At 37.7% G+C, this 19,065-nt stretch overlaps 1 protein-coding gene across 1 annotated transcript; it reads right to left on the bottom strand.

Annotated features, from left to right (window-relative positions):
* Positions 1-537: 537 nt before the first annotated feature.
* Positions 538-19,039, bottom strand: MFAP3 (microfibril associated protein 3). The gene is made up of 3 exons (XM_012761764.3): positions 18,982-19,039; positions 7,693-8,148; positions 538-4,754 (listed from the first exon to the last, which is right to left on the bottom strand). Exons 2-3 carry the CDS (start codon positions 7,985-7,987, stop codon positions 3,961-3,963), a joined length of 1,089 nt encoding a protein of 362 aa, XP_012617218.1. The 5' UTR covers positions 7,988-8,148; positions 18,982-19,039; the 3' UTR covers positions 538-3,960.
* Positions 19,040-19,065: the final 26 nt, after the last annotated feature.

The following is a 19,065-nucleotide window of genomic DNA, read 5'->3' as shown; positions in this document are numbered from 1 at the left end:
CATTCTAAGGAATCCGTGTCATTTAAGTAATGAGTCACACCTCCCACCTGTTCCCTTTGCCTTTCTCCTAATACTTATGCTTATCCATATCCACTTCCCATTACTGCCCTCTACCCCTATGGGACCACAGACTTGCTTCTACCAGAGCCTCTCCCACCTGCCAAATTTCATCAGAAACTTTACACACTAATCACATGTTCTGCAAAACATGAAATAAATCCTCTTATCTCTAGGCCTTTGCTCAAGCTCTTGCCTTTACCAGGAATACTTTACTTCTGAAGTGGGAAATTGCTGTATTTGGGCCTAGAGGATATTTGGTAACCGCAGACTTATGTGGGCAGCATACCCATTTCAGTATGGCTCGTAGCACCAAAAACATCCACAATACTTAGTAAATGTTAATATCTGTAAAGTTGAAGTGCGTAGTCATGGTGGAATCCAAGTTGAAATCAAATTTACTCCTGTTTAAAATTAACGTCAAATTCCATCACACATAAAAATGAAATGTACTCCATAAAAATTTTCAGACAAATGAAATACATTCCATCGAACATTTAATAAGTTACATTCAAGTATGACTATTTTTTTTAAAAAGTGACAAAATTATAATACAAGTATTTATTGAAATGCTGACCATTTAAACATCATCCGAACCATATCAAATAAAACTCATTTACTTTCTGAAATGTGTTAATGAGAACCTAGGAATTTCTATATAAGGCTGAGTATTTTCGGTACTCCTGGCCTAGATGAGAAAAAACTGCATTCTCTTACTGGTGACTCAGGAAATACAATACACTTGCGTTACAACTGCTGGTGTGTGAAGACTAGGCTAGCACCCATGACTGGCTGGGCTCTAGGAAACAAGCATGCTGTGCTCCTGTGCCCTATGGGACCCAAGAGACAAAGTCTGATCTAAGGTGAAAATACATGCATGGCGTGGAGAGGACTGGACCACGGGGCTTGCGGTGTCTGGAGGACCAAAGGGAAAGCTGTGTGCAAATATTGCTTTGATCTTAATATAGATGTGAGGCAAAGAAGCAGCCAGGAGCCTCGTCACATCATTCTAGGTTGGCAACTCCAAGATATTTATATCAAAGTAGTTGATAGCAATATAAATGCTCCCTGGCCCTGACTCAAGAATTAAACCATCGTAATAGATGCAACTTTGCAAAAAGGTGGTTATCAAGCCACCTATAAACTCGAAGGGGAGGATCAGCTCAAAAGATACCTGTGTATCAGACTTCAACTGGTAAAGAATCTATAAAGATGTTTAAATGTTGATTTTTGGTAAATGTATTTCACAAAGCTACCATTTCATAAGGACAGTAGGTTCATTAAATCACAATATAAAATTTTCAAATGCGATGACAGAACTATTTTAAATACATTTTTCACTAACTATAAAATCTAGTGAGACAAAAAGATAATTACACTATAGTTACTGTCAAAAGACTTTTAGACTGTAGTTTAAGTTCAAAAGGTTAAGGATTTAACAAAGAGATAACATGAGACTGTTAACTATATATGAAGAGTATTTGATTAGATACAGAAAATATTAGTTAAGTATGGTTTTCTTCTTGAAAACTAGCTTTACAAAATAATACCAAATCCAGTTAAATTTTGACCTACTTTAATTCCTCATCAATGGCACCATAAACTGGAATATTCAAAGTAAACCAGTTACTTTGGCCATCAAATTAGATCACCATAATGTTTCTAAAATAATTTATCCAGGATACAATGGAGTAGCCTGTATTATTGTATATTATTTGTGCAAACTCACAGATTTTTAAAAATATTTCCTATATTTTTTCAAAGTTCCATTTCCCAGGACTTTGATCATTAAATATGTCTACCTTAGGGTTCCAAACACTAATGTCTCTTATGAGAATAAGTAGGGTAAACCATTCTTTAATGTGACAAGAGACTTCCCAAGAGATGATCCCAAACCTAGTAAGTTAGGACAGGATTGAAGGTACTACCTGAAGATCTGAGGGATGCCCAGAGGACTGACCTCAGACAAGGTATGAACAAATTTTTACTTTTTTAAGAGAAACATTGTTAGAAGGGAAAATGTGTTCTATACTTTAGGATATGTTCAAGAGCCCTTGCTCTCATAGCCAAATACATGAAAACAGTTTTCCTTAAAGAAATAGTGGTCTACGAGCCAAGGCAAGCATTGGCTAAATGACTGGTTAGCTTTTGTTTGGCTCTGAAGGTTTCCATGGAAACAGCCTGAGAGACAGAAAAGGCAGCATTATCACTTTATCTGTAATGCCATCTGATAAAACTGCACATTGATTCATTCATGCTATCCAGAGCAGACATATTACTTCTGATAAGCCTGGACAAAGAAAGGCCTAAGTTCTATCTGGTCACACGTTGAATTTCCTGTTTTCCTCTCTTTGAAATCTTAAATTAAAATCCTGATAAAACCTTCCCTGAACATTTCCCTCAGGAGCCTCTAGTTCAAGTAATGCTTCAATAATCAGAAGTCAAATGAAGAAATGTGAAGCCCCAAATGGAGCTCCACTGCCAAGTTCTTAAAATTACAGGGCACCAAGCTTCCTGTAGCTGAAAAGATTGTTTTGATGAGTATTTACAATTCCATTATATCATATCTCAGCCAGGCGAGAAATGCCATCGTGTTTATTACACACAGTTGGACCACATGGCATCTTCCATCATTTTTCTCCCTCTTCATGTCGAGATCACGTGTGTGTGTGTATGTGTGTGTGTATTTTAATATGGGACATACCCTCACCATTATCTAATCTTATTTCAGTAAGCGCTTCTCAGAAAGGCCACAAAAGCAGCCCTAGTTCAGAATTATGTATCTGAAATACACAAAAATAAAAACCTTAACAACAAAATATAAACAAAACAAACAAGATTAGGAAGCATTCAGCCGTTAGCACCATATTTAAGACCACAGAGGGTAAGAGCTTTGACAGAGGTCTAAGGAGGAATCCAGCTCTGGGTTTTATCCTAGAATGGGATCCCAAACATAGAACCCACTCGTAGAGTCCAATACTTTTAAAAAAGGAAAGCCTGAGAAATTCTATTAACAGAAATATCAAGATCCATGATGTGCCAGAGACAGATGATTTGACATTGTTCTTATTCTAAAAGCATCAAAGACATTATTCCTGAGGAACAAATCACTCACTTTAGGAGATCAGTTGGGAAATCACTGCCAGCCTCAATGAACTAAATGATGTCTCAGTAAGTTAAAAAGACACGACATGCCCCCAAGAAGGACTAATTTACTCATGGAAAGTAGTTTACAAAAGAGCAGTTAGCTCCCTGATATCTGTATAACAATACAGACATATGCTACATTGAAGAGATTCAACCTAACACATATCATTGTATACTCCACAAGGCAAAACATCTGAAAAATATCCATACCTCTGCATATTATGACATTGGTGTGGAAATCTAGATCACAGACTAAAGTTTAAGCTTGAACCTTTCCAAAAGAAGGGACCAAAATTCTAGGGAAAGGTTTACTTGGAGATGTGCTGAAGATTTTGGTGGTTTAAAGGTGATGAGTAAGAAGTCATGGGGCTAAAAACCGCTTCAGATCTCATCTAATGCAAATCCCACATCTTACTGATGGGAAAACTGAGGCCTCAAGCTAAGTATCAGACCTCACCAATGGAAGATCTGTGACCAGAAGAGAAACCATGGGACTCTTAGTTCAGTACTTTTCCTATCATGTTTATCTCTCAGGCTCCTTTAAATCCTAACATGCATCATTTACTCAAGCTCAGGGAAATTGAGAAATATCAGATAGGAAAACCACTGCATTTTTACAAAGATTTTGGCAATTCACGTTCTCATGTGCTTCATATTAACAAAGGGAAAACCCGAGTCATCTTTTGGTAAGAATGTTGTTTCTTCCAAGAAACAGGTTCCTTTTCTGAGAGTTGTTTTTGTGGGTACTGGGATAGCCTACAGCTGGCAGTTTTCATATGTCCCATCTTTGTAGTTAGAATTAGATTCAGCAGATCCTATATCATCAGGTGGGCTGAAATGACTACTGTCTTGAGAATCTGTATCAATGCTTTTGGTCTCTGACTGAAGGTGGACAGAAACCTGCACTGCTATCTCCTGGCCTTGTTCATTCAGAGAGCCATCATCTGAATCTCCTCCTGGTGAATTACTCCGCCCCATCTCTGGGTTAATGACATATATGCCACCTTGAGCATTCAAAGCAGGTCTCTCTTTAATTCTTTCTCCCATGTCATCAGGGTCATCCACTCGCACAGCCTCAAACATTTCCTCCACAAAAGCTCGACAGTTTAGAATAAGGGGTGGAAGAGGGACGCTTCTTGCCAGTTCTTCGATATAACGTGCAAACTCCATGGTCTTAAATTGTGTGACTTTGGCGAGCTCCAGAGTTTTGGCTGAGGTGATGATGGGGATGCGTTTTGCAATCTCAAAGGCCTTCTGAAGTTTCTCAGCCCCTTCAGTTCTAAAGAATTCGTTGATGGCCTTCTCGGTCTTGCGAAGATGGCTGCTGATCATGCACAGCCGGGTGACATTCAAGATGAGAGTGATTGTAAAGGCAATCAGGCAAACAATCATGTAATACACACTCATGTCTCCCGAGGTGAAGATAACACGTAGGGTGACAGAGTAGGAGGCACGAGTTGGAGAGGTGACGAAACATGTATAGAGCCCACGGTCATCAAAGGCTACGTTGGTGATGTTTAGGAAGTTATCAGAAACCAACCATTTTCCACCTGGTAATCAGACAAATGAAAAAAAAACTATAGCATAAAGAATATTTTTACTAAATATGCCAGCTGCATATTGAAAATATATAAGTACTTTATATAATGAAAGTACCTTAACTCATCTGTTAGTAGTAATTCTACTGTGTTTCAATCATGTAAAAAGGGTAGTCAGAATTTAATTAGCCTGGAACTTACAAAGGAAATCAAGATCTTCCTTCCAGAAACCAATAATTACTACAGCCTCTTTTTTACTGCCAAGCATAAAAAGCCTTTCAGTGAGACGGGTATGTCTACATAATGCTAAATGACTAACTTTAAAAAAAAGTTTATATGTGTATGTGTATTGACATCACAATCTCTATACATTTTCAGACTCTAGGAAACAATGTCTCAGAAACATAAAACATTGGTTTAAAATAATGGTATTTTAAATTGTTATAATTTTTATTTTCTTCTTTTAACTGTTTGCTCATTTTCCATAGTGAACTTACATAACAAGAAAAAAAGTTCTTTTTTAAAAAAACCTAGTAATTTAATATATTTGTTCAATTACTAACTGGCTAATCTCATATGCCTTGCACATATTAATTTGTTTTGTTACAAAAGGTTTATTGATGATATCTTGATTTCTTGGCAAGAGTAACTGAAGCACAAGCCAAAAGATCCATCTCACAAGTTATGATAAATAAACAACTTGGCAAAGAGAATAAAGTTGCCCTTAAGATGGCTATGCTTCTGTTTTAAACCTAAAACATGCTGCCTCTCTTCCATACATGAAGGTATCTTCATTCAGGGAACATGTATATATAGAAGTATACAAGTTTATGAAAAGTATATTGACCATTCACCTTGATCTAACATTCTTCAATAACTTGGCTCTGCCTGCATAATTCTTACCTTTGTGGTAAATTCCCAGAGCACTCTGTGCTTTAACTATGAAAGCCATTCAAAGATGGGATGGGCGGGCTAACCTGGGGTGTGGATGTGTATTCCAGTGACTGGAGGTGGTATCCAGGAGAGGTTGAGTGACTGCTTGTTAAGTATCACCTAAATACCTAATCTTCAAAATCTCTGTCATCCTTGAGATTCTACGGTTCTAGATTATGTTAGTAGCACATAAATTAGTGAGCACTCAAGATTGTGCCCATTTTTTATTATCATGAAAACTTACTTAAATTCTTTAGGTACATTTATTTTTAAAAGTCATCATTTTGCTAAAGCAAAAAGGAGGAAAATATGTAGTTATGAGTATAGCCATTATATCATAAGCTTCTCTTCTACTAACTTAGAGCTATGAAAAGGATACCCTTTGAATCCAAGCTATGATGAACTACACAGACTCCATTCATCAACCACTGCACTACAACCACAAACTCTCTAGCTCACTTGCTGATAATAGCTCAAGATTTATGAACCTTATACTGGACTGACATGCTCTTTAAACTCTTCTCACTTGAGATTCATAAAACTTAATACAATTTTCCAGAGCTGCTGCTGAAAGCAACAATGATAGATGTTAGCGGTTTTCAGAGTAAACGCAAAATAGGAAAATAAAACTGCCATTCCACTTGGCTGGTCTTGCCCTAACCTAAGGCTTTGTTTATGCAGTTAGTCTAAAATGATCACAGTGATTGAATAATTCAAATCTCAGATGTGTTTGGTCAGGATATCCTAGAACCCAGAGGAGATAGGAATCTAGTTCAGTGGGTCCAAACATGGAACCCCAAATCATGTTGAAAATACACACTCCAGGTACCACTCTGAGATTCCAATTCAATAAGTTTGTATTTTTAACAAGCTCATTAAAAATATTCTGTTCTTTCTAACTCAAATTCTTAAGCCCCTGGTGACCAGTTACTGAGTCTGTAAAAGGTTAAGATGTTTAGCTTGTATTTCTGAAGGAAATAACATCTTTGTACTTTTCTATTTGCCACTCTAATATGAATAACCAATACCCTTTATATTTCAAGAGGTTATACTATCTTTCTAGGAAAAAAAGACAAGGTAGTCTTTCCTGAAAGTAAAGTTTGTGAGGAACTCAGAATTTAATCTTCATCCCTCTGGCTCTTCATGGTGATTTCTTTTTGAGGTACATTACAACTCAAGCACGCATGAAAAAAATCTCTATAACACAACACTGGATAAAGAAATAGTAGTCTGGATTAGGATGTGTTCACAGATCCACAAATAGCAAAATTAAATAAAAATCTGTCAAAATGTAGACCTTGGTCATACTATCATTATGTCTCTTTGATTTTTAAGACTGAAAAACAAAAAAATACAAAAAAATACAAGGGAAAGTTTCCTCTTTTCAAGTAAATTAAGGTATAGAATAGAAAAAATGAGCTGGAACGGCTTACAGAGTTCCATAATGCCCTACTAATGCTCAGAGATCTGACATCAAAGTTTTATGCATAGATTTATACTCATTTAAAAAAATGCCCTAGATTTCCTCTAACATTTATAGTAATTCATTTCAGAGCAAAAAATATTTTATTCACAACAATTTTTCTTCAGTCTAGCTAAGACCTTTCTTTATGTTTTCATACAGGGCACCACACTGTACTATTTGATATCAGTCTAGGTGAATGGTATCTATGGAGTTGTGCACAGCTGTATGAAACAGCTACCTGCACAGCTGTATGAAACAGCCCTGATTTGGTCTACCTTCAGTGAAGAAGGAAACCAACTCATCAAGAGGAAAGAAAATACCTCACTGTCATGTAAATACTTTTTAAATGTATAACTATTCTTTTTTTCTTCTTCTGGTTAAATAATTATAATTACTTTGCTTTTTCTGATAGGTCTAATACTCTAGGCCTTTCAAAAGCTTTAAACTATTTATCCAGTCACCTCATCTTTGAGATTTCTTGACTATCTTAAAAACCAAGACGACAGAACAGGAAATGAGTAATCTTGATTAATTACACCCTGACACAGTTACCTCTGCCTCTGCCATCCAGTTGCTGTCCTTTTGAGTTGTACCAATGCACATCTTCGTAGTGACCAGCTGTGAGAAGACACTCCATTGAAACACTAGTTCCCTCTTTGGCTATGATGACATCATCACCTGAGTGGGAATCTGATGAGAGTTCAAAGCTTGAGGGAAACGATGCATTGTAAGAACTATGATTTTCTCCCAGTGGGGCCCTTTGGTTGAAGTCCACATCTTCCAAAACAAAAGCAGCTGGCACAATAACACTCACCACTAAAGTGAATAAGCAACAATATGGCTTCATGGGAAAATACAAGGAAATCTTGTTTCGATTTAGAGAACTCAAAAGCTTCTATAAGAGCACAGTGGGTAACTTATTGCTTGGTAGAGAAATTTTCCAAAAAAGTGGTAGATCCAGGTATATTCTATAGTCTTCAAGATTAAAAGATGTGAGTGGAGATGAACCTAAAAGAAAGCCAAATATAAAAGTTTAACCAACCGAGACTTATAATGGGGTGAAACTCTCTATGTTCCAGAAATGAACAGATATGAAATCGATTAGAATAATTGGTGTTGACATCAGGGAGTAATTAAAGAGAATACCACCTAAAAATCTCACATAGAGACAGTAGAAAAAGCACTGAACTGGAAAATGGCCAACCTAGATTCTGGTTCTCAGTTTGCTACTAACTAGCTGTACGACCTTCCCAAGTAGCATAGTCTTTGGGCTTCTGTTTTCTCATCTGTCAAATGAGGGACTGGATGAGATAATCTCTAAGGACTCTTCCAGTTCTGAAATGCTATGATTCTATTTCACTCTGACAAATTCTATGCAACAGGGAGCCAATGAAGGCTAAAATATTTAGCTTAATGATCTTTTATTTCAACCTGCACCATTACCATCTGTTGTTATATCAATAATGTAAATCAACTGGTACATCATAATCATAACCATGGAGCTCAAAATTTGAATAATTCAAGTACATAGATATATAAATAATGCAGGGATGCTTAAGGTAGTTTTACTTGTCTTAATATTAGAAAGAAGATTACACTTACTGCAGATACATAAATAAAGCTATTGACTTCTGAGGTTATAGAACCTCCCTCTTGGGCAAGAATGTTAGACAAAACAATTTTCCTTTAAATTTCTTCAGTATCAAGAGACAAAATACAGTATATTTAACAGTTTGTAAGCATACTAAATCGCTTGCTCAAAGTCTGTAAATTAGCTAAGGGAAGAATTAACATCTTAAGTGTCTAAGTTGATAGAAATGTGGATATAAAACTAGAGGGAAGGAATGTTAGACAAATTTTAAAAAAGAGGGAAATATCATGAATAAAAAACAAAGTAACATCCCAGTCTAAGAGCCTATGTGTTTATGATCATCTTTCTGGTAATTTGATTCCCCCTTTAAAAACCACTGACTCTCAAAGACAAATTTCAACTTCTATATCTATAAAATATTAGATGAAACACCTAGCTTTATTCTTGTAAAGACCCAAGATAATTACTTTTGGAAATGACATTAACTCTCCTTTATACTTACATGAAGGCAGTGTGATCACAGAACATAAAAAGCGATGAATCATTGTATTTTGCCATTGAACTTCTCTAAAGTCTGAATTACAATAAGATGTAAATGTCATTTAATTTTCATTAGCCCTTGAAAGGATAGTTGAATAGTGACAATAAATAATTTTCCAAATCTTTAAAATTTAAGGATTGACTATTTAGAGTAAAACAAAAAACTTTAGACTTTGGTTATGCATGATAGATTGAACATGTGTTTATTTCCATTTCTTCAGAAAAACAACACTAAAGGAACAGGTTGGGCAATGAAGAGGACTTTAGAAATGACCTAATCTATTCACTTCACAGTGACTTGCTCCCTGATGATTATGCTAGAAGTTAGTAGTAGACCCGATTAGAACTTGGTCTTTCTTTTTCAGTAGGGGGTTATGGGTGGAAACAATGAAAGTAACATTTAATGAATGACTGTGTTAAGTGAGGCATTATGCTAGGGGCTTGACTTTTAAGCTCCCAAGTTTTACTATAAGATATATAATAATTAGTAGATATGATTTTGTCCTTTATTCTAGTGGTTCTCAATGGCAATAGCTATGAATGTGTTGAAAAAATGCTCCAAGCTTTCCCCAGGCCCTTGATAAGGAGTTACTGAGGCTTCATCCAAGTCACCATTATCCAAACTTCATTTATTCCTTCTGCTGTCATGATTTTTTTTCTATATCCATATACCAAATTATTATCATTTATGCCTTTCCTTTAAATCAACTCATTATTTTACTTTTATACATTTATTTTAAAAGGGAATCCTTATCACTTCTGTGTCAAGTAACTGTACACATAAAGACAATGGAAACAAAGCAGTGTTATTAACTTCCAGAGATACTATCGTCTGCTTAAGGCTCTGAGCTGGACGCTTGTTGTCTTTGTAGGGAAAACAAAAAACCCCCACATCTTCAGTTTATTCCTATATTGCCTTATTTCTTATCCTACCATCTTCTTCCTTCCCATCCTTCTCACCACTAAGTTTTAGACCAGAAGTATACATTTTCATATTCAAGCACCACTACAACACTGTCTCTGTCTTCATGAAGCTGTCTGGCAGAGGATATAGACGCTAACTAAAAATATGCTCAATACTACCCAAGGGAAAATACAGGATGCTACAGGAGGACTCACCATGGGTTAGCGAACCTTATTGCAGAAAGCCTCCCTGGGAAAGTGAGGTGTGCAGTAGGACTTGAAGAATAAACAGGAAATCAAAAATGGAAGGGAAATGCTCCAGATGGAGGGTCAAAGGAGTGTGAGAAAGCAGAGGGGTCATGGGTTAGGAGGTGTTCCAGAAAAACAGATACAAGTTGTGGTAATGAGAGGTGGTGGCCAGAGAATACTGGGTCTGATTCCTGATTCTGGAAGAAATATACTGGGCCGATGGCAAAACTCGATATGGACTCTGGGAATTTGGATGGTGAAGTGAGTGAAGTCAGTAAAGTGTAGGATGAAGAGGTCAAAGAACTGAGAGGCTCAGGAGTGGGATAGATCACCTCTGGGGATGGTCATGTCCCACCCAGGATCATGGCAATTACTGTAGAAGAAATGGGAAATAAAGGACATGGACTCTCTCCCTGCTCTGAGATGCAGAAGCTTCGGGAGGATGAACAGCCTCCTCAGAGCGCTGCAGAGCAGTGTCCTCACAAACACAAGGCGTGGCACAGCATTACTGCTATGGAGCTCCTTCCTGCAGCTTCCCTGAGCCTCCTTTCAAGGTCTGGCTCTTCCTCCCACACGGATCCAGAGTATACCTAGATACAGGATAGCTTCTCCATGACCCCCTGGCGCCTTCCCCACCTACACCACTCATTTGGCTCTGGCATATGCTGCTCTGTATGCTCTGCAGTCTACTCCATCTCACCTATGAGCCCCTCAAGCACAGGACTATATTTTTTATTGCTATACATCACAAGCAGTACATGGTCAATAATTTATTGATGGAGATTAGTTTAAATTTGATAAAGTGATGGATCTTTATCAACTGAATAATGTTATACAGCAGGGATCACGATTATTCAAACTGACATATATTTATTAGCACCTATTAAATTCTCTGAGACAAAAACAGCCAATGATAACAATCTCAAAAGACCTTTAGGGTATATACCTAAAGGAATTCATGATTTATAATTCCTAAAGTTTCCATTTACCATTTTGTACTAGAAGATAATGTGGGAATAAAAGATCATCAACTCCAGAGTTTCCAAACCAGGTTGAGTAACACAATCACCTAGAGAGCTTATTAAAAATATAGATTCCTGGGTCCCATCCTAGACCTAGTGAATAAGAACCCCTGGGTTTGGGTCTTGGAATTTATGGCTTTTAATTAGCTCCCTGGGTGATTCTGAGATAATAGGTCCATGGACTGGCATCTAAGGGCCACTAATGTAGTTCTTCATTTTCTCTACAACAACTCTGCTTAACAGTGTTCCAGACTGTCTGAACACTTCCCCTAAGAAAGAACTAATCACTCACATTCCATTCTGAATTTAGATTACTCTGGATCAGTGTAATTGAAGGTCTCTGATAAAGGCAGAGTAGCAGAGAGGTTCAAAGTACAGACCATGGTGCCAGATTTCCTGGATTTGAATCCTGGCTTCAACTCCAACCAGCCTTGCAACTTTTATAAATGACTTAATCTTTGTGCCTCAGTCCCTCATTTTTAAAATAGGGAAAATAACAGTACCTATTCTCATAGGATTATCGCAGTCTGACAAGGTAGTATATATAAAACACAGAGTCTGGCAACAGTAATCACTGAATAAGCTCTGGTAATTATTACTGTTGATGATTCTTTCAGACATTGTGATAAAATACATACCTGATAGTTAAACCACTATAAAACACTTTTACTCAGAATACCATGCAACCTTTAACACATTGACTGCCACATTAGAAAAAAATTCTTTTCCTTGGGGCCACAGTGTTTTACTATGAAAATAGAATAAAAACTTTGAAAACAAAATGATCCTTCTAATTTAATGAAAAATTTGTTATTGACTTCTATTCATTTTGAATCCATGTTTTTAGAATCAAACTGTCAGTACTAATTGTAACAATAAAAACATCAACAAGATTTTCATGAACCAGTTTTGCCCAAGTTTTGCCTCACAAAGCCCTGGGCTCAAAACTAGCGTGAGTTAAATACAACTTACATGGCAGTTAACGTGTTAAAAATCTTAGGGGAGGGAGGCACCATTATGCAACCTTAAGCTTTAAAATTTCACATTTCCCTTTTTCTCATTGCAAATAAATATCTTGTAATAATGCAGATTGTACAGGCAGTGTAAATTGAGCTTGGATCCCAATCGTGACATGTTAACATTGTTTTTGTGTGTCCTGAGTTTGTCCTAGAGAACCATTGTTGTGGTTTATTTAGCCTATGGTTCCCTTTTTTGAGCCCTGCCTCTATTTTCTTGGGCCTAGAAGGAAGTCAATCCATTGGCTGACTAAGCTAATCAGAATATTTAATCTTGGAATTTGGAATTGAGACACTTGTGGGTTAAGGCCATTTGATGAAGAGTAGGCACACTGGAGGGGGGGGGGCTGAGACAGTCAGGTTTGAGCCACATGAAAGGAGAAGCTCAGAGAAAGCAAAAGAGGGATGGGGATGGAGAGGGGAGGGTGGAAAAAGAGAAAGAGGGGGAAGAGGGAGCAAAGTAGGGAAAGGAAAGAAAGACTCATACATGCTGTTGTGGCTCCTGACAGAATTCTACTTCCTGACTGCAATGTAACTTTGAGTTTTTTTTTTTTTTTAAAGAAATAGCTTTATTCAATTTCATTCAAAATTAAAATCACGAAAATGAACACTGAACATGCAAATAACGTAGCAAATAGGGAAATGGTTAGGCAGGAAAAAAAGACTAAGTTCACAACAAGAAACTGAACTGTGGCTGTGGCTACCAGGCAATCCTCACCATCGGTCTCTGATTACTCTGCCCACGTGGCCAAGATCTGTGGTTCCTGTTCTGTACAGATCTAGCCATTTGTCTCTCCTAGAAGTTTAGAGAAACCTACAAGACATTGTCTAGAAAAACACTATGAACACCCTTAAATTGCTCTTAAGCCAAAGGTGGCAGAAGTAGCCTGGCACATGATTTCATGCCAGGAGAAAAACAGGTATCATAATTGCCTTATATGTCTGGTCAATACTGGGCACTTCATACTCTTACCATGGATATCCTGAACACAAAGGATTACTGATCAGAGCTACTAAGAGATACAATCCATTTGTGGCTAAGAAGTTGTTGAGCAGTTGTGAGAGAAAATGCTGGCAAAGGTATATGTTCAAGAAAGTGACAGAAGCAGAAAATAAGAGTAAGGGATCATTCTTGGGATGGGATACCCTTGAATTATTTCTTTATACTAAGTCTCCTTTTAGTTAAGTCAGTTTGAATGGGTTTCTGCTACTTGCCATACAAATTGCATCAATGACCATTCTGTTCATTCTAGCCTAATGACTTTAAAACAGCTCAGCTAAGTCAAGGGCCCATCAAGTGCAAGATGTAGTAGCAGGTGCTGCAAGGGATGTTAGGTGAATTAGGACACTGTCTCAGATGCTCAGGAATTTACAAACTAGCTTGAGGCAGGGGCATAAAAACAGCTAATTATATACAAGGCAGTATGAGAAGTATTGAAGGGAAGTACAACTATGCTGTGAATGCAAAAGTGAAAAGACAAATTTATGAATTTTAGAAATGCAATTCACTTGCAAGTTCGAGACTTCCTATAATAATATCATGCCTGCTATTCTCAGTGCAGCAGCTGACATTGGAAGCCAAAGAAAAAAGAGTTCAAAAAGGAAAATCAAAGTGCCATCTTGCTGCAAACAGTAAAAAAGGCTGTACTATGCTTGTGGCTTAAGTTACTCGGTAGAATTTTCTATTACCTTTCTCTCACCATTAATAAGAACGTAACAGATAAATGTGATTCTCAAGTTTAATCCAACTCCTTTTTCATCTTTTAGGTATATAGAAAGTAAGCTTTGCTAGGATCATGAATAATCAGAAATGTAAATGATTTTACCCTAGAAAACCATTCTGAATATTGACTATATTATTTTTAAAAAAGGGAAAGAAAAGAGACTATAGCTGTCATGCCTAACAGATTGCCCTGTTGATGCTCCTGCCAACTTCTGAGAGAAGAAATATTTCCATTCTGTTCCAATTTTCAACATAAGTAAATAAGGAAGTAATATGGCTGATTTCCGTTGTGGTGGCTCAATATTAAGTTGGCTGAGGAAACTGCTGTTTGCAGAAATAATTCTGAGATAACACAAACGGGAAAAGCACTGATGCCCAGATGGTATTTTTTTCACTCCAATTATATTGGAATATTAATGATTCATTCTCCATAATTAAATGTGTTCCAGGACAGTGGTCCCCAACCTTTTTGGCACCGGGAACTGGTTTCATGGAAGATAATTTTTCCATGGACTGGGGGTGGGGGTTGGGGACGCAGAGCTCAGGCGGTGATGCAAGTGACTGGGAGTGGCTGTAAATACAAATGTAAATACAAAATACAGAGGAAGTTTTGTTTGCTCAACAGCTGCTCATCTCCTGCTGTGTGGCCAGTTTCCTAACACCAGTCTGTGGCCCAGGGGTTGGGGACCAGAGCTCTAGGCTATATTTACAGCTCATCCATTCTTCTCTGCCTGCACTGTCACACTTGGAAAATGGAGTTCCTACACCTGGCACAGAAATTGACAAAGTGGCATTCTGAATTGGCAAGGGGGAGAAAAATCAAATGAAGAGCAGATTGTTAGCATTACTCTATCCTTTGCAAAGAACAAACATAAAGTTATTCTGCTTATACTCAAGCATTATTATAAGGATCTGTAACATAAAAAAGTTAGCAATATGCAAACAGAAATCACTATTTTGAGGGCCATTTACTTAAAAGCTTCTAATTAAATTAGCTCTTATGCTCGCAGTAGTTTCTTGGAGCCATCACACACCTCATAACTGGCATTTGGTTGGCCTTAGCTCCCACTTTAACATATTTTCTGGCATACTGAGAAACATCTTCTATATTTATCTTTATTGGAGCTTTGCTTTAAACCCAGGAGTATTTTAGTTACACCTGCAACTTTTATTCTTTTGCCATAAGCATTTGCTGAATAGCAACTGGATGCGAATGACAAAAACACTGATTAATCAGGCTTAGATTTATGATCTCCCCACCTCATTTTTTTCCTTCTATAGTTTGAAACATCCCCCAGTATCTTAAACTCAGTATAACTAAAAAAGAACTCCTCACTCTCACCCACAGACCCACTTGTCCGGCATATGCATAGCTTGAATGATAGCCACACAGTTTTTCCAGTTTTGCAATATCAAAATTATAGGATTATCACGGTTTGATGGTTAGAAGCATAGGCTCTGGAGGTAGAGTGCCTGTTCCTACCCCTGGGTGAACCTGTGGGCTTGCCAAGCCTTAGTTTTCACACCTATTGGATAAGGTTATTAACAGTAACCACTTCATGGGGTAGCTGTAAGGATCAGATGAACTAATGTGGGTAAATTATAAATACATGTTACTGTTATTATTCCACCATGTAGATATTCTTTAATTAAGTCCTATTGTCCCTAGGTCATAGTCCTTTTTATCTCTTCTGGGTATCACACTATCTTAATTTCTAAATGGGTATCCTTAACTCCAATCTTATCCCTTTGATATATCCAAACACTGCCCCTCTAAGAATTGGTCCTAAAGATAAATCCAAGCCAGTTAAGGCAATTTAAAAATCTATTGGTGATTTTCCACTGCCCATGAGATAAACTTAAAATTCCAGGCTGGCATCCACAATTCTCCAAGAATAGATTCAGGTGGTAGAACAGAAGTCATAAGAAGAAGCCCAGCAGTGTCTGTAGGTATAATAAACTGCTTGCTGAGGGAATGAATGGATTTAGAAGTCAAGTCTGGTTTTAGCTGTACCTCTATCACTAACTAGCTATGATGTACTCTAGTGGTCCTAGTTTCCTCATTTGGAGGCTGATTATCATTATCATTCCTTTCTTTGCTTAAATCATATAATCTTCTCAGCTTTCCTGCCATGGCACAAAGCCTCAATTATGCTTGTTTCATTCTAAGTAACTTTTCACCTTAAAGTTCTGGTTCTAGTTGTTCCTTCCACTTAAAACTTTCTGCGCCTGTCCCCATCAATATTTTCCTGTGGAAATTCTACCCTCTACCATCTTTATAATATCCAACTCTAATTTCACTTTATTCAAGAAACTCTCTCACCTAAACTCTCACCCTACCCTCTTAATTTCAGATGAATTTCTTTTGCTGTGCCAGTACCCTAGCACAGCGGTCCCCAACCTTTCTGGCACTATTTTCCATAGGTGGGGAGGTGGAACTCAGGCAGGCAAGCGATGATGCTGATGCCAAGGGAGTGATAGGGGAAAGCTTCCCTCTTCACCCACTGCTCACCTCCTGCTTTGCAGCATGGTTTCAGTGAAGACACTTTTTCCAGGAATGGGGGAGGGGGGAGAAGCTCAGGCAGTGTGATCCGTACTGGTTTCTAACAGGCCACCGACCCAAACAGTACCTTGCTGTCCAGGGGTTGGGGACCGCAGCCTTACCACACTGAGAATACTCTATCAGAAGACTCAGCACAGTTTCCCTTTTACAAGTTAGCCATCTGTTCAAAGGACTGACTGTAAACTTATGAATAACAGTCTAAAACCTTCTCAGTAATTGGCATAGAGGCCTGTGGCAAGTGCTCAGACACTCATCAAGAAAGGTGTCTACTACAAAATTCTTATTAACTTTCTAGAGTCTCAGGCTCTGGAAACTGTTAATGGAGAGATTGAAGATAAGGAAACACATATATTTTGATTTTATTAGGCAGAACACTCTAGAGTGGAGAATTTTAACTGGTCAAATTATACAGGTTTTCTCAAAAAGTGATTTTTAGACCACTTTACATCAAACTAATCTGCAGTGCTTATTAAAGAGGCAGATTCTGGCTCCACTCAGACTTACTGACTTGGCAACTCTAAGGGAAAAGCCTGGACACCTACATATTTAATGTGCATAATTTTACTGATTTACAAATTAAGCCCATATTTCTTGATTGTCATGACAGTACTGTAATTCAGTGATTCTAAAAGTGTGGTACAGGGACTCTGGGGTGTCCCTGAGACTTTTCCAAAACTATTTTCATAGTACTACTAGGAAATTTGCCTTTTCTACTCCCATTCTCACACAATATGGTGCAATTTTCTAAAGGCTACATGATGAGAATGATATTGTAAAGAATGAATGCATGAGACATGAGAATCCAGCTGTCTTCTATTAAGCTACACATTAAACAGATTTGTAAAAATGTAAAACAATGCCATTTTCAATAATTTTTTATGTGTTTTGGAAAATATTCTTTACAAAAATGCTAGTTATGTTAACATAATGAATTTATTACTATTTTAAAATGAATTAATAAGTCCTTTGAAAATTCTGTTTTGATTTCTAAAATGGCAAATATTGATAGATATTACCCATATAAACAAAAACTCTTAAGTCCTCAATAAATATTAAAAGTGGAAAAGGATTCCAAGACCAAAGTGTGAGAACTGTTGCTGTGATTATCAACAGCATATTTAAATTAAGATTAAGACACACGTGTTAATTGGCTTATCAAGATTCCATACTTAAGCTTCAAATTCTATGCATTTTCCATTACAACAGAAAATCACTGAAAATTACCAACTTTATACTTATACAGGTGTTATTTGTTTTTTAAAATAGGCATTTTTATTAACAAGCTCTGAGGTGTGATACACCTAAATTTAAAGAACCACCAACTGTAGAATAGGAAAATAACCGAAAGATTTTAGAAAGTGACAATTATTATATCTGGACATTAGGATGATAATTCTGAAGGCATTAAATGGAGTTGGAAGGCCTGAGTTCTTAAAGGGCCAAGTTCCTTCACCTTTCTGGGATTCAGTTTTACAATAAGTTTGTCTTTAATGCCTTTCTGGCTCTGTCAGTTTGAGTTTCATGCATTTCCACTGCTTAAAGGCAACAGAAGGGATGCATCTTTCTGATGAATCAGGAGCAATCTTAAAGTCATAAATGAGAGCATGTTACTCATCTGCTTAGAAACCTTCAAACATTTTCCACTGAGTTCCAAATAAAAATCAAACTCCTTGTCCTGACTCACAGGCCTTAAAAGATTTGGTGCTTAAGTCCCTGGTTTCATCTCCTTCTATTTTCATCTTGCCTCTTTTGCTCCAGCCACGGTGGCGTTTTATCTTTTTCTTGACCTTGCTAAGTTTGTTCCCACTATACATACTGTCTTTGCACTTGCTATTCTCTCTGCCTGGAATGCTCTACTCCAGATCTTCATAAGGCTTATCACTTCCTCACTTCTTTCCCCCACGTTATCCTGTCCAAATTTCTTTACAGCGCTTACTACCATGTTAGATAATACTGTTTGTTTACTCGTTTATAGTCTGCTTCGACCACTAGAATGTCAGCTACTTGAGAGAAGGGCCCTTGTCTGCTCATTCACCGATGTGTCTCCGGCGCCCACGGTAGTGCCTGGCAGGTATTTGGCACTCGGTAAATGTTCGAGGACCGCGAAGTCCCGTACCCCGGCCAGGCCTTCAAAACGGTGGCGGCTATCCTAGCCTCCTTCACTTCCGATCGCAACCCGCGCCTCGGCGCCCCCGAACCTTCCTCACTGCGACCCCCACCAAACCCTCACTCACCCGACTGGCAACGACCTCCTTCCGGCTCGAGCTACTGCTTGACCCGGAAGTTTTCTCAGGCAGGCGAGCCCGCCTCCGCGCTGA

The sequence above is a fragment of the Microcebus murinus genome, chromosome 21 (genome assembly GCF_040939455.1).
Source record: "Microcebus murinus isolate Inina chromosome 21, M.murinus_Inina_mat1.0, whole genome shotgun sequence".
NCBI lineage: Eukaryota > Metazoa > Chordata > Mammalia > Primates > Cheirogaleidae > Microcebus > Microcebus murinus.
Note: the sequence above shows the minus strand (reverse complement) of the source record. Positions and strands in the feature narration are given on the sequence as shown.